At 42.2% G+C, this 15111-nt stretch overlaps 1 protein-coding gene across 1 annotated transcript in view; it reads right to left on the reverse strand.

The window, feature by feature from the left end:
- Nucleotides 1-218: 218 nt before the first annotated feature.
- Nucleotides 219-15111, reverse strand: part of LOC131465998 (adenylate cyclase type 1-like) — a 49731-nt gene continuing 34838 nt past the window's right edge. Inside the window, exons 10-20 of the mRNA XM_058639026.1 lie at nt 14253-14350; nt 13598-13682; nt 13031-13120; nt 11591-11862; nt 11314-11440; nt 10019-10135; nt 7575-7721; nt 5872-5970; nt 5486-5600; nt 3424-3548; nt 219-2727 (exon numbers count right to left, since the gene is read on the reverse strand). Of these exons, the coding sequence (XP_058495009.1) occupies nt 2398-2727; nt 3424-3548; nt 5486-5600; nt 5872-5970; nt 7575-7721; nt 10019-10135; nt 11314-11440; nt 11591-11862; nt 13031-13120; nt 13598-13682; nt 14253-14350 (1605 nt within the window). The 3' untranslated portion in view covers nt 219-2397. The remainder of the gene's footprint in view (nt 2728-3423; nt 3549-5485; nt 5601-5871; nt 5971-7574; nt 7722-10018; nt 10136-11313; nt 11441-11590; nt 11863-13030; nt 13121-13597; nt 13683-14252; nt 14351-15111) is intronic.

Consider the following 15111-nt stretch of genomic DNA (forward strand, 5'->3'; position numbering starts at 1 on the left):
CACCAGCTTCCTGCGATGACGGGAATAACCACACGTTGGTTTAACGTGCATCTTCTCAGCTTTCACAAACCGTCGCGTAATTACAGCAACGCAAAGTGTGTTTGGTGTTAAAGGGTTAAACCATGTTTTGAAAATGTCTCTCTCTACACATGAAGATTATTAACTGTATTTCACCACATCTATCATATTTATTGATACTTTTTTATGAAAAAAAACAATTAATATCACAACATTTGACAAACTGTGGCGTCATGTTTTTCTGGCATGGTTCAGTTCCATCAAAACAACGCCGCTGGACTCCGCTGACATTGACCCTGATGTTGCTCCTGACTTCTTACATCAGCTACTCTTGTTTTTCTACAGTTACGTAACTCTGGGACCAGGTTTGACGGACGCTCTCTCTCCGTGTTTACTGTTTAAAAAAAAGAGCACAGGAAGGAGGGGCGCACTCTCCCCAGGAGACACATCATCCTCGCTGGCTTTATTTTCATAACACGTCGATATCATGGCAGTGCAAACACTTATAGTATAAAATATCGTCTTTAACAAAATGTACATTCACATAAAACATCTCCATAAATACATCTTCAACAAACAAAAAAAATCAGTGTACAATAGCTATTACATGTGACAATTCAAACCCGTATCATACAGTATGAAAATATCCAATTTACACCAAAAAAATATTGTACACAACTCGGTCCCATCCACGTTTAATTAAATGTTTAGAGTATAATATATATAAAAAACAAAAATCTTAAAGCTCCCGTAAGACTTCAAATCTATTTCAAATGACGATAAGAAGAAGAACAACATCGTTTCACTTGTCCAAAACAAATCTCTCGCCGCTGCTTTGAAATTCTTACAAAACGGTTAAAGAACACAGTAAAAACGCAGGCATTCGACAGAAACATCAGGAAATCCACACATTCAGCCGTGCTACAGCGCTTTGACACCAACACTTTGATATGTTTATGAAAATAGGTTGGCACATTTTTAATAAACTGGCTACCTGTTGGGGCAGGAGGAGGAGGAGGAGGGGCAGGAGGAGGAGGAGGAGGAGGAGGAGTCTCCAGCCTGATGTCAAACGATCCTGAAGATACCAAGCTCAAGAAGAAGAAGACAAAGTTCCATAAAGAAATAATAATAATAAAAAAGAGAAGGACCTTACATTCAAGTTGACTGCTACCTTCAGCGCATGCATTAGAACGACTATTAAGACCTGTGCTAATGTCTCATCACAGCATGCATGGAACAGCCACAGGCTCGCAGGCAGTGCATGCTACAACAGATTAGAGGAGAGTTAATGGCTGCGGTGCGAGCCACGCTGTCATCGTAGTAACATGCTATACCATAAAAGAAAATCATCGGGAGTTTAGTTCCTTCTCCTCACCAGCTGACTCTTCTCTATGAAAGCAGCTGGAAGTAAAGTTCAGAAAAATAGTGGAAACAGGATATTTCAACAATAATAATAAAATATCTCAATAAATAAAATATTCTTTTTTTAAATAGAACTCCATGAGGAAGAAATCACACTCGCACAATACAGAAAATCAGGGGTCATGCTTCCACTTCACACAGATACAGACCATAATAATAGTGTGGCGAGCTCTGCACACTCTATTGGCTACAGACACTATCAGGTCAAAAAAGGAGCCAGATGGCTACAGCATGCAGGGGAGAGGGGGCGGGGTTAGGAGAGGCTGAGATAAGAGACAAAACCGCTTTATTGCTACACTCTGACGAGGAAGAATCTGGAAGTCAAGCATCACAGGGAAACAGACGGACGGACGGACAGCAGTGGCATCGGCGAGAGCTCAGGGAGTTGTGCCATTAACAGTTGTGTGGTGGACAGCAGCGCCCCCTGGAGTCAGTGACTCTGAAATGTTGTCCAGTGAATCAATAAAGGTTTTTTAAAAAAAAGGCAACGGAAACAATGGCAAGAGAAACTCGTGCTGTGAGGAGCGGTCGCTAAGGCAACAGCTCTGATTTGGTCGGAGGAGTTTCCGCGTGTGTTTTGAGGCTTACGTGAGAATTTGTTTTTATTTTGATGCTGATCAAGATGCTGTTTTTAAGTTTTCTTTTTGGGGGGGGGGGGGCAGGTGGGGACAGTGCCTCTGAAATCCTGAAGACTTCCTTGGCCTTTGATTGATTACAGAGCAACCTGGCTAAAGAGCATCCTGTATCCTGTTCATGACAGCCCATGCTGCAAAGCCACAAACAGTGCTGGAGTGTGTGTGTGTGTGTGTGCGGGGGGGGACCTCCTGTGGTCAGTCCTAAACGTGGTCCAGACACGAGTTCAGGCCTTTGATTGGACGAGCAGAGTCTGAACATCGCCTCCGCCGCCACTGTCGTTTTTTTCCTTGTTTTCCACGGTTACCATGGAGACAGCGTCCGTCACATGATTGCCGTAGGGACAGAGGGCAGGTACCTGGTGCTGGTGCTGGTGGAGGCCGTGGGTTTGGACAGACTCGGCGTCCTGACGGTGGAGTACGCGGCGACGGTGGGGGCGGGGCTCAGCTTGGTGCACACGCTGCCGTGGCCAAACGCGCTCGCACGCCGCTCGCCGTTGCTCGGCCGCTGCTGGGCGTGAGACAGCCATCCGCCCCCCTGTCTGCGTCCCTGCAGGAAGTATGTGAGCATCTGACCTTTGCCCTTCACGCTGACCTGCCCGCGGCAGACAAAATCATAGTAGTCTGTGATGAGACGATAAACGTCTTCTGTCACCTGGATGGGAAAGAAACGATGGATCATGTTCATGACGGTGGTTTTCTTACTAACTTTAAGAAACTTTAAGACACTTTTCTGCTCATACTTCACGTTCCAGCTGTAGTCGGCGGTCAGAACTTTAGTGAACTGATTCTAATGACTCAGTTACACTGAAAACAACTGCTTTACAACTCACTCCTTTGTATGTGTGTGTGCGTGCGTGCGTGCATGCGTAAAACTAAGTCACCGCAGTTTCATGCCGTCATGCAGTGATGACTCCGCCCACACTGAGTACAGGTACTATTTTGTCGTAGAGATGCAACCTAAACTGAGGCGAGGCGAGCTAGGACCACAGAGGAAAAGAGCCATAAAGTGAGTGTGTGAGTGGATGGTTGTTTGTCTCTATGTGTGGCCCCGCCTCTCGCCCTATGTCACATGTCGCCCGGTACAGTCTGACCATTTACCGCTCTTTGACCTTACACCGCTGTTGTGCCTGCAACAGTCTGACGTAAACAAACACAACAGTGAGTCTGAGTCATGTGGAGGTGACTGCATGAATCAGCAGCATCAAGTGAACTCAGCTGACATCTGTTCATATTTAAAAGTTACTTTACCAAACTAAACGGGTCATTTTGTTTCATTTTGAAATGAAATACAAACAGAAATATAGAGTATGGTGTAATATTAGTATTGGTTGTCACTAAAGTACTGCACCTGTATCTTTCCTGGCACTCCTGTGCTGTCCATCCTGCTGGCGACGTTCACCGTGTTTCCCCAGATGTCGTACTGAGGCCTCCTGGCTCCGATCACTCCTGCGACCACCGGGCCCACATTGATACCTGTGACGTTCAAAAAACCACACCTGGATTAAATCAACTCCACAGACCTCATTTTTAGCAGGTCACAGTCGAAAAAGCACGTTATTTGAACGATGGTTTATTTAGAGTTCCGTTTAGATGCCTTGGTTTCAGGATTCATGGATTGGATTAACCCGTATTTTCATCCATACAAATTCTGCTGTATATTCTCATTAAGTCTTTTATTTGATACATGAAATATTACCAGTTAAAAGCAACTATATTATATTAACTACATTAACTATCTTTTAACTACATTAACTACATTTTAACTATATCAACTATCTTTTAACACCTGCAGTAGATTTTTCAGCTTCTATGACGTCACACTAACCTCTCACTTCGTTGGTGAAGAAATCTGACGATATATGATGATGATGAAGATGATGATGAAAATGAGGATGATGATAATGATCATGGTGATGATGAAAATGAAAATGATGAGGATGATGATGAAAATGAGGACGATGAAAATGATGATGATAATGAGGACAATGATGAAAATGAGGACGATGGTGAAAATGAGGATGATTAAAATGAGGATGATGATGAAAATGAGGACGATGATGATGAAAATGAGGACAATGATGATGAAAATGATGACGATGATGATGAAAATGATGATAGAACTTGCTTCCTCACACACAGGTTTTTACTGTCGCCTCCGTCTCTTTAAACACTAAACACTAAACGTGTTCCATGATGGTTACAGAGTGAGGTTTTTCATCTTCTTATCTATTTTTGCCCCCTCACTCACGGTCACTGCCATAAAACACTGTGACAGAACGGATCTTGGGGAAAAGCTGCTCATTGGGAAAACTTTGCCTCTGCCAAACAAAGCGAGTTTTCTCAGCCAAGATCGTTTGTCATTGTAACGTGGAACAGCTGCGTGTTTCACGCTGCTCTGATGACTGCGCTGATTCATCACTGAGCTCCTGCACACCTGCAAACCTGACACTGGCTTTTAGTTCAGCAGAAGATAAACGTCCAAGCTCGAACTTTTCCTTTGTTTAATTTACCTTGAATGTTTCCTGAGAGGCGAAATGTTTGGACACATTTACTTTATGTTACATGTTTGTTTGTTTCTTTGGTATATTTATGTCAAAAAAGGTCCCAAAGAGATAACAAATACTGAAAACAAACATACATTTTGTAATGAAAATCTGAAAAAGCAAAAAGTTCATGTAAAGTTTAATGTGAACGCAGAGCTGGTGTTCATTCATAGATTTGCCCTACGTTCATTTTGAGTTCACTCGATTAGCTCTAAAACCTCAGTATGTTTTTTTTTACTCAAATTCAGGTTCTGAGAAAGATCATCAGTGAGACAGTCGCTACGTTTGCACGTGGAAAAAATTTCTTTCTTCTCAATGGAATCTATAGTTCCATCATTTACATCAGCGTTGACCAAACTGCTGTACATCGCATAAATACATGAAGCGATGTACAGCAGTTTGGTCAACTTGGTAAACTAAAAGCAACATCAACAAAAACAATAAAACACAAAAAGTAATTATTGCTAATTATTATACTAAACACGTCTTATTCCTGCTTTTGTTATGTTGTTATTGAAGCAAGTAAAAGTTATTTCATTGATAAAAAGTTGTATTTCTGCAAACGCGGGTGCAGCTGATCACACAGAACATATAGATGCATTATTTGTCTTGCACATGGAGGCCCCCACAGTCTGAGACAGGATGGCAGTGTGTACACCAGGCTACGCTGGGATTAAACAAGGGCTCCCCACAGGATACCCAACACAATGGAACCCAGAAGTCCAGGTCTCGCTGTGACGCGCTTCCTGGAGGGGGAACGCTCTTTCTGTGATGCATTTCCTGCCAAACTTACCGGCAGTGAGCATCGACAGTGTCCAGTGCGTGTAGGTCATACGCTGTGACACCAGCGTTCATATAAACACTCACCTACTCTGAGGACAAAGTCGTTATAAGACTGGTAGTTGATGGCGTCCAGGATGTCAAACATGTCGATGGCGAAATCGGACACGGTGCATAAATGTGTGGTGATGGACTTCTTTGCCTGTAGGAAAACACAAGGATGCTTGATGACATGTGAAAAACCCTCTGCAGGAGTTTCTGCAGAAAGGACTCTTTTGTTCGTCAGCTTTGCGGGGATTTAAAGAATCTTTATGAATGTGAAATATGCTGACGCCACAGGGCCCTGCTAATCCCTCACAGAGGATTTGAGATGTGAAACGTGACAGTGCTCCGAGTGTCGACACCTAGAACACAACTATGCAGCAAACACACACACACCGTGAGGCATCTAAATATAGTGAGTGCATGGTTACCTTGGAGGCAGTCGTAGGAACCAGCCCTACTGCAGCCATGTACGTGCTGCCGATCGTCTTGATCTTCTCGATGTCCCTGTAACACTCTTTATCCATCAGCTGCAAGAGAGGAGAAGGAAACATTCCTTATTTAATGTACAATATGTGCAAATGCAATCCAACGTGGACTTTGGCACGACTGAGAGCAGTATTCTGCGTCCATGCGTGCACAGGTAGACTGTTCTCTTCTCTGTGAACGACTAAACACGAGTCAACAAAGGTGAAAAGGAAGAATAAATATTTCAGTGATGAAAGTGAAGCAGTCGTTTTGTGGACGTCCAGACTAAAATGTTTTCCAACAAAAACCTCTTTGTTGGGTCGTTGGTGCTTTTCTCAGATCAGAATGAAAACTCTCATAACTATTATATTGTATAACAACCTCCACAACATTTAGTCATGTGTGCACATCATAGTAGCGATCTCTCCTTCCACTGATGTATCAGTTGCTTTCATACAATTCTCTGCTGTTTTTAACATTATCATTTGCTTATGTCATGTCAGTCAAAATGAACTATACTTATGGATGCTGAATAGTCGTTCCCAATAAAACTAATAGTCTTCATTTCATTGCTTGAGTCATTACATGTCTCCTAAACTAAACAATTGCTCTCAGGTGAACTTCAGCTTTCACTCACGAGGAGGTGTAAATGACAAGCCACCTGTTCACAGTCACTCAGGGATGAATCCCATGAACCCTCACTGGGCAAGCATATATGAACCCAGCAGGACATAGTGTCTATCACTTCTACAGTACTGTGACACAGAAATGGAAGGTCAGCATCGTGGAAGAGGGGTGAGGATGCGGGGAGGAAGGGGAAGGGGACAAAACAGGGGAAGAGTGAGAAGAAGTGAGAGAAAAGGCCACATACATAGGCAGATTCCTCATGAAATTAGGGCTACAGTTATGGACCATGTTGTCAATCACGGCCTCACAATGGCTGAGGCTGGTCGGAGGGTGAAACCAAATGGTGGAAGAACCACTGTGAATTCAATCATTCAAACCTTTCATAGGGAGAACAGGTGTATGTATAGTAATGGACAGTAATCAAACATCTCATGTTTACTGTACATTACTGTGCACCACATCCTCACATCTGTGCACAGCTCTACCAAAAGGGTGTTTCTTATGTTTGTTGTAAATAAGTGACTGTAGTGTATTTTTCTTTTGCACAATGCTGGAGAATTGCAAAAATGCAAAAACAGTAAAAATGTGAAACGTACGTATTCAGTGTCTTGTACTCACTAACTACAGCAATGTGTAACCTTACTGTAGTTTTCAAATGGCTGTACACGTAGTGTAAAGTGCTGTCTTGAGCATTTTCAGGTAGTGTCACTGAGTTCTGACCTTTTTTTTGCATTGGAAAACACAAAAGAGAGAATAAAGTGTCATAATGAAAACTTGACAAAGCCATTTGACTATCTTGTTCAAAACGATGTCAAGACTTCTCGTTTTGATGACACTGGCAGTTTCATTGACATGAATACTTGCTTTTGTAGGGTAATAGTGATGTGAGAAAAACTTTTCCATCATTCCACAACACTTTATCCAGTCTTCCACAAGGTGGCAGTGTTCTACGCTCATGAAGTCAGGCTGTTTGTCAGGAAGATGAATGACGTCCCTGATCATTAATCACTGATTTAACGCCATGGTCTGTTTAACTCACCTCGTCAAAGTCTGCGATGATCTCATTGAGGAGCCGCAGACACTCCACGCCCATGTTGTTTCCGTCCAGCTCGATGTAGAAGTCGTTGAAGTTTGCGATGGAGGCGAACAGAACTCCCACCTGAGTGTAGGACTGGTAATACAGGTCCTGCAGGGGGAACACGTTCAGATTCAGTCTCACATTTGATCTGATCCAAGGTGTGTGAAGGACAATTTACCACAAGTTGTTAAAGAGGAACTCCAACGACCTGCAGGCTCAGTCTGGTCAGGAGGAAAAAAAGCCTCTATCACAACGTTCCATCATGTAATGTCAATAATGACAATATTACAGAAAATTCACAATTCACAATAAAAGAACTAAATTCATTTATAAATAACAAAAAAAAAAAAGGACAGATAACTGAGTGACGGGCCATGTGTGGTCCACCGGCCACAAGTTTGACACATCTGCATTAAAGGGTAATTTCACTCAAACTGCAAAACTGAGCGTGATAGTGTGGATCAAATTCCATGAAATAATAAAAAAGACTAAGAGGAAGTGAGTGAGTAAAGTCTTTTAGTTTGGATTATTTTAACATTCATTTCTTCTTCCAACTCAAAAAGGGACATATACGGGATTATTTGTACTAAAAAGCATTTGTGTTGACACAAACCTCTGCGTCTGTCACACTAACTGAGACTGAAAAGATGTTTTTTATACCTTTATCCTTTTATTATTTTAGGTGGTATTATTAGGTATTATTTAACTTTGCTCATTTGAGGCTCCACAAGTCGTGGGAAGTCGTGCTTGTATGTACAGTTTATTGTGATATTTCAAAAGGATGGATAATGTTTTGTATTTTATTATTTTATACAGAAATATGGTTTCTGTCGCGTAGCATCGTTGTGCATCAGCGCAAACGATGGAACAGCAGTAAAAACAAAAAATGGAGCGAAAAGTTGAGATAAAATCCTTGCAGGACGGAGCGGAGCGGGGCGGAGCACCTGCAGGTGAGCGGCGTGGCTGCAGATTTGTCTGAGTCGGCTTTGTGTCGTGAATTCAGTGTCAATCGGTGAACTTTGGCCCACAGGAAAGAGAGGAAGCTTTTCTATACACCGTCACTCTATGGGGTCACCAGTGTGCCGGGAACACACTTCCTGTTCCCAGTGTTTTCACGAGGTCTGGGCCTCAGCTGATCCCTGCATCGTCTGCTGCACGGACCACTGACTGTTGACGTTTATGAAACCACTTTATCTTATTATAATTATCATCAGCATTATTATTATTATTATTATTATTATTCTCACCGTGTCAGTTTGGGTCTGGGAAATATACAAAACTAACAATGAATTTAAATCTAATGACACACTCCACTGTTTTATGAAAATACTATATTTTCATAAAACATTTTTGTTCACTGTCGTGGAACATAATCTATTTACTGGTTATTGGTCATCAGGTCAGTGGAGTATATTCGTGTCCACTCACAATAAATGACACTAAAACATGGATAATATCCTCACTGTTTACAAACCCACACATCCTCATGAAGGGCTGTGCATTTCCTCATTCACAGGCCAAAGGATGTAAGTTTTCATCACTTCCTGAGGAGGAGGAGGAGAGTGGAGGGATGGGAGGAAGGAACAGAGATCGGGGGGGGAGGGGGGGGGGGCGAGTGCTCATCAATCAGCTCACACATCCATTTAAACACCACGGCACACATGTGTTCATGTGAGCAGCACCATCGTGCCCAAAAGAAGACGCAACATTTTACCACGCGGAGAAATTTCAAAACGCCGCAAACGTAAACCAAACATGAAGAAAAGCCTCGATGGTCCCAGAGTAACCAGGAGTGAGGTGAATCCTAACTGTAAAATACCTCTATCTCTATATTTGGACAATCCGGGCTCTTCATTTAAGAGCTGTTAACTCTGGAACACACACAATCGAATGAATATCAGAAGTAAAAGTCTTTAAAGTGCTGACTTAAAGAAAAACAGACATATATTAAGTTTATTTGATGTGCAAGTCGTGCTTTAGGGTACGATCAAGTGAAGTTTTATCATACTTTATTGTGCAGATTATGTTTTATATTCGTCTTTTGTTGATCAACAGTTACTGTGAGTAACGTAGTTATTACGTATGGATTTACATTTTAATGCGTTATGCAATTTTAGCGTGTCGTGTAGTTTTAACATGTAAAAGCCAAACTAGGGGCAAGAGCTGCAAACCAACAATAGCTATAAAATCCATGAACAGCACATCAGCTGCATTATTTGTATTGGAATACAGTCCAATTATTTCAACCTGAGAGTCTAGACATTCTTTGACCTGTGTGTGTGTGTGTGTCTGTGTGTGTGCGTGTGTGTGTGTCAGGAAGCTGTGGAAATGTTTAGGAGTGGAGTTTGGCGGTGTGACGATCCCTGTCGGGGGGAACGAGCCCGGACACGACTGTGGATTCTCACCATGTTCCTGGGGTTGGACATGAGGAAGTGCTGAGCCACATGAGCCGGCAGCAGGTTAAACAGGATCCTCTTATTGTCCAACTTCACCTTCTCCATGTCGTCTCTCTCCTCCTCGGCCTGTGCACGAGATGAGAGATCACACGAGGGAGGACGTGAGGAGACAGTTATTTATAGATGAAAGCACAGAGAGACAACGATGCTCTATTGTCTCGACACAATCAAGCTCAAAGCCACCGTGTAATTGCTCATTCTTAACACTAGAGGGAGGTAATGGTTTGCAAACAACACAGACAACAACTCTTAGCTGCTCTTAAAATAGAAACACATTTCATGATCCTCTGAGAGTGTGCACACAAGCCTGTGCACGTAAACACACACACACACACACACACCTCAATAGAACAAAAACAGCATCACATCGAGTTATTTCTGCCTCATAATTAATCCTCGTGTTTAAAGGAAAACAGAATCCTGTGTCAACCTCCTCCTAACATTTACTTTCATTTTTCTTTTCTATTTAAATTAACACAATCAAAATGAAAAATTTGACATAATCTGCACATAAACTAATACAATTCTCATTTATATTCACATAGAAATTCATACTGTACATATTTATTGTGACTGTGTTGATGCTGTAATGGCCAAAATATCTAAATGAATACTGACTTAATACTCACTTGGACTGATACTGTCTATGTCACGGTGAGCCAAACAAATCTGAACGAGGAGGGGGAAGAAAAAAGAAAAACACCCGAGACGAACAGGAAACCAGACCACAAGCAAACAAGAAAAGAGCAGGAAGAGACGGAACAGGATGTAAACAGTGAGGACAACAGAGACTAATCACACTGGGGAGACGCAGGTGACACTAATGAGACACCAGGTGAAACACATGAGGGCGGAGCAGACGATCAACAGGGAGGACAGGACAGGAAGTCAAGTTTGACGAGGTAGACACAAGGAAAACAAACTACAAAATAAAACAAAAAGAACTAAAAACCAAAGGTTATAGGTTATTGCGTTGCCTTCTAGCTAATGCAACATTTTCTTTGATTTTTACCTTTTCTTTATTTTCTAACAGGTTAATTCTCCTGCTCACAAATAAAAAATATGTGAACGCATGTTTGAATGAAGATTTCTGATTTCTAAAGTAGAATTAATTTCTCCTCAGTCAAATCTGAACACTGTCTGATTCTATTTGAAAATGTACAATCTCTGGTCCAGGGTAAGACGTCTCTGTCACAACAAACACACACACACACACACACACACACACACACACATGCACGCACCTGAGTTGCCCAGAGATAATCCAGCCTCAGTTTCAGGTCCAGTTGTCTGGAATGAAGCGCCAAAGCTCCAGAAAACAACAAGACGGCCAACACGGGGTCATAACCTCGCACATGGAGGAACCCACCACTGAAAGACACACACACACACACACAGTGTTAATCTGTCTCCATGGGATGTGGGAAATTATGGATATATGGATGATACTGTAAAAAAAACAAAACAATAAAAAAGCAATAATACTAATTGAATGAAGCGCCACATGCAGCTGAGTCTCACCCCACAGCCTGGCGATAGCCGCTGGACTCCATGACAACGGTGTAGGTGACAGAGAGGAGGAGGAGCAGCAGGATCTTGGGAAGCGAGGACACTCTGAGGTAGGGGACAATGGTGAGTGTGCCGGCCACACAGGACAGCAGCGCGTACGCCATGTTGGGACAAGCTCTGTCCACCATCGTGACGTTGTTAGTGTCCGCGAAGATGTCGTCGTCGTCGTCGTCTGCTGAGCAGTTAAAGTTTGTCCCCACTTTTCCCCAAGGGACGCATCCCACCTGGAGAGGGAAATAAAAGTATTTGAATCCATTTCACAAGAAGTGAAGTCTGTCCACACTTAAATAACATTATAACGAAGATGTTTAATTGTTGGTTTTTGTCATGGAAGAGCGCATGAAGTCACAGTGACCTCGTGAAAGTGAAAACTGAATCCAAGGGAACCTTTCTGACAATTGTTTTTAGAAGAGACGCTCACAAGGACGCTCATGCTGAAACAGCACATTTTGCGGGGGTCAAAAAACAAGTTTAGTTTCCTCTCAGCACGACAGTCTAATCAGTCGCATTCTGCAGTCCAAGGAAATCACTGCCAAGTTTGAAAAAAGGCCTCCCTCACAGTTTGTCCAGAGGACGTTGCTTTCATGACGCTGTGAGGGACAGACGGACGGACAGCCTGGCAACAACATAATTACAACAAGAATAATAATAATAATAACATTAATAATAATGCCTCCGCCAATGCTGCTGCTGCTGCTGCTGCTGAGGCATAAATATGTGTTTTAAGTGAAGGAGCAAGGGCAACGAGTTGAGTTCTCTCTGAGTCTGTGCACAAATGAGGAGAATTGATGACTTTTTGGACATTTTTTCCGCCTCATCTACATGTTCAGCTAAGCTACAGTAATTCATTTGTCACATTTTTAAGACAAATAATCTGTGATGGTGGTGTTGAGATATGAATGGATTTACTCTACTGGACATCGTGATTACAGCCTGAAATCTTAATCCCACTTTTTACTTTGATTTATAAGATTAAGAAAACATTTTCTAACAATCTTTTTGTTGTCTTATGTTATAATATAGTATAATATATAATGTTACTATGGACTAAATATTTAAATCTGCTATCTTTTATTCGCAGCTTGTTACTGGCAGACATACACTGTAAAATGTGCAGTGTAACAAAAGTCAGATTAGGACCAGACATTTAACTCTTTTAGTGTTAACATAACACTTGAAGAAATTGTTTTAAAATGAAGTATTTTAGTGTTAAATTCACACTTTTCCAGGGTGGATTTGGTCCTAACTGGCACTGATGTTACTTTTACACCACCCCCCCCCCCCCAACATGTCACACACTGACGTGTGTATAATACATATAATATGTACTATGTTAGTTACAGCACATTTAGTTTTACAGTTGCAGAAGTGTAATATTTGTCACACACTCACCACACAGGCCTGAGTGACAGAGTAGGTGAGCAGGACGAGGAACACACACAGAACTGTTCGGATCTGGATGGTGAGGCAGCCCGGCTGGCACTGAAACCACAGGACAGAGGTGAAGGTGGGGGGGGGATGCACACAGTGACACACACAGTGACACACACACATGTCACAACTATGTGAACAGTCACTTACAGCATTAAAGAAATAAATAAATAAAATTAAATAGTAATAATGAATATAAACAGACAGCACCAGACATTTTGAATAAAAATCTAATTGAGATTATTTTGACAGGAAATGCGACTGTGATTCACAATATCAGAGGGAATTTGGGGAGATTATTCTCATTTGAAAAACAGGTTTAAAATGATTACTGTGTGATAATTTTACTCAACTGTGATAAACAAAGATGTTAATTCATCTAAAATTATATTTTGACACATTTTGGCTTCAAAAAAAAATACTGCTCCTCATGCGATTTGAAAATTGCATTTGCGAATATTTGGATTAATATTTCACCGCTGACCAGAACTGTACACGTGTAAGTGTCGTAGTCAGTGATCGTCTTACCTGAACACTGGTGAGATGCAGGTACATGACACAGGACACGTGGAAACACACGCACAGCACCAGCAGCAGCAGCACCAGCATCCCCCTACAGCACAGGAGAAGAGGGGAGGGGAGGGGAGGGGAGGGGAGCACAGGAGAGGATAGGAAACAAAAGAAAAATAAGTAAGAGAAGAGGAGACAAGGGAAGAGGAAACGAGAGAATAAACAAGAGGAGAGAAAACGAGAGGACAGGAGACAAGGGAAGAGGAAACAAAAACAGAGTAGGAGACAAGGAGAGGTCAGAGTAAGACGGGCTTTCCCCATTTTCCACTGACTGCAGTGAAATCACCTTCCTCTCTAATTGTCTCACACACTGGCAACATCAATCCAATTATACTACACTAGTGTGTGTGTGTGTGTGTGTGTGTGTGTGTGTGCGTGCGTGCGTGTGTGTGACCTTGTCAGAACTAGTTGTCCAAAAACCTGGTCCTAATGAGGCAGAAGCTCATTTTTGAAGGAACAGGTTAAGTTTATAGGACAAAGATTTGAATTGTGGTTTTTATGTTAAGGTTGGGGTTATAAAGGCATTAACTAGTGATGGTTTAGGTATAACGCAAGGTTTATGCGTGTGTGTGTGTGCGTGCGTGAGTGAGTGTGTGTGTGCATGCACACTCACTGCGGGATCATTAGCAGGTAGATGAGACCAAACAGAGCAGCCAGGATCAGAGACAGAATGACAGCACTGATGAAATAGTCGTCGAACACCTGGTGATACTAAAAAAAGAACAAAGCAGAGAAAATGTCATCTCTAACATCCATTGTTTCACATGTTTCACATGTTTTCAGCTCTGGTTCTACACTGTATACATCCAGTTATCCACTCATCAAAAGGTCAGTGGTTCAATGGCCACCTGTCTCCTCCGTCCTCGACCCGTCCTTGGGGCCAAGCCACTGAACTCTGAACTTCAATTAGACCACAGAATCACGATGTGCAGTCATGTAGTGAAGGTTAATGTGTTTGTTCTCCCTCTCACTTTAAGATGGTACATTCTTTTGTAGGTGTTTGAACAAGTCACACACTTTTTTCTTTTCAAACCCAGCTGTCGTCAGAAGTGGGATCAAACTTCCTCGGGCCGGTGTGACGCACGTTTGGCATCACAGACCATAATACCCACCCATACCATCCTTTACTGTGCAGACCTGCCAAGACATGAATCCTGACAGTCAGATTACATTTTGATTTAAAGCAATTTCAACCTTCAAATAACGTCCAAGTTTATTTCCGATGCTTTGATACTTTAGCTGCAGCAGAGGATTACACTGTAAAAAATAACGTTTGAGTGTTTGCTCAGAAACACTTCATCCAATCAGAAGCCAGATCTCTACAAGGAGGCAGTCCTCTGTGCTTGTGAGGTCACGCTGCCTTCCATTTACAAGAACTGGGAAATCAAAACTGGGAAGTCGGAAATGGGAAGTCGGAACTGGGAAGTCAGAACTGGAAAGTCAGAACTGGGAAATCAGAACAGGGAAGTCCG

This window comes from Solea solea, chromosome 9 (assembly GCF_958295425.1).
Source record: "Solea solea chromosome 9, fSolSol10.1, whole genome shotgun sequence".
In the NCBI taxonomy this organism is placed as follows: Eukaryota; Metazoa; Chordata; class Actinopteri; order Pleuronectiformes; family Soleidae; genus Solea; species Solea solea.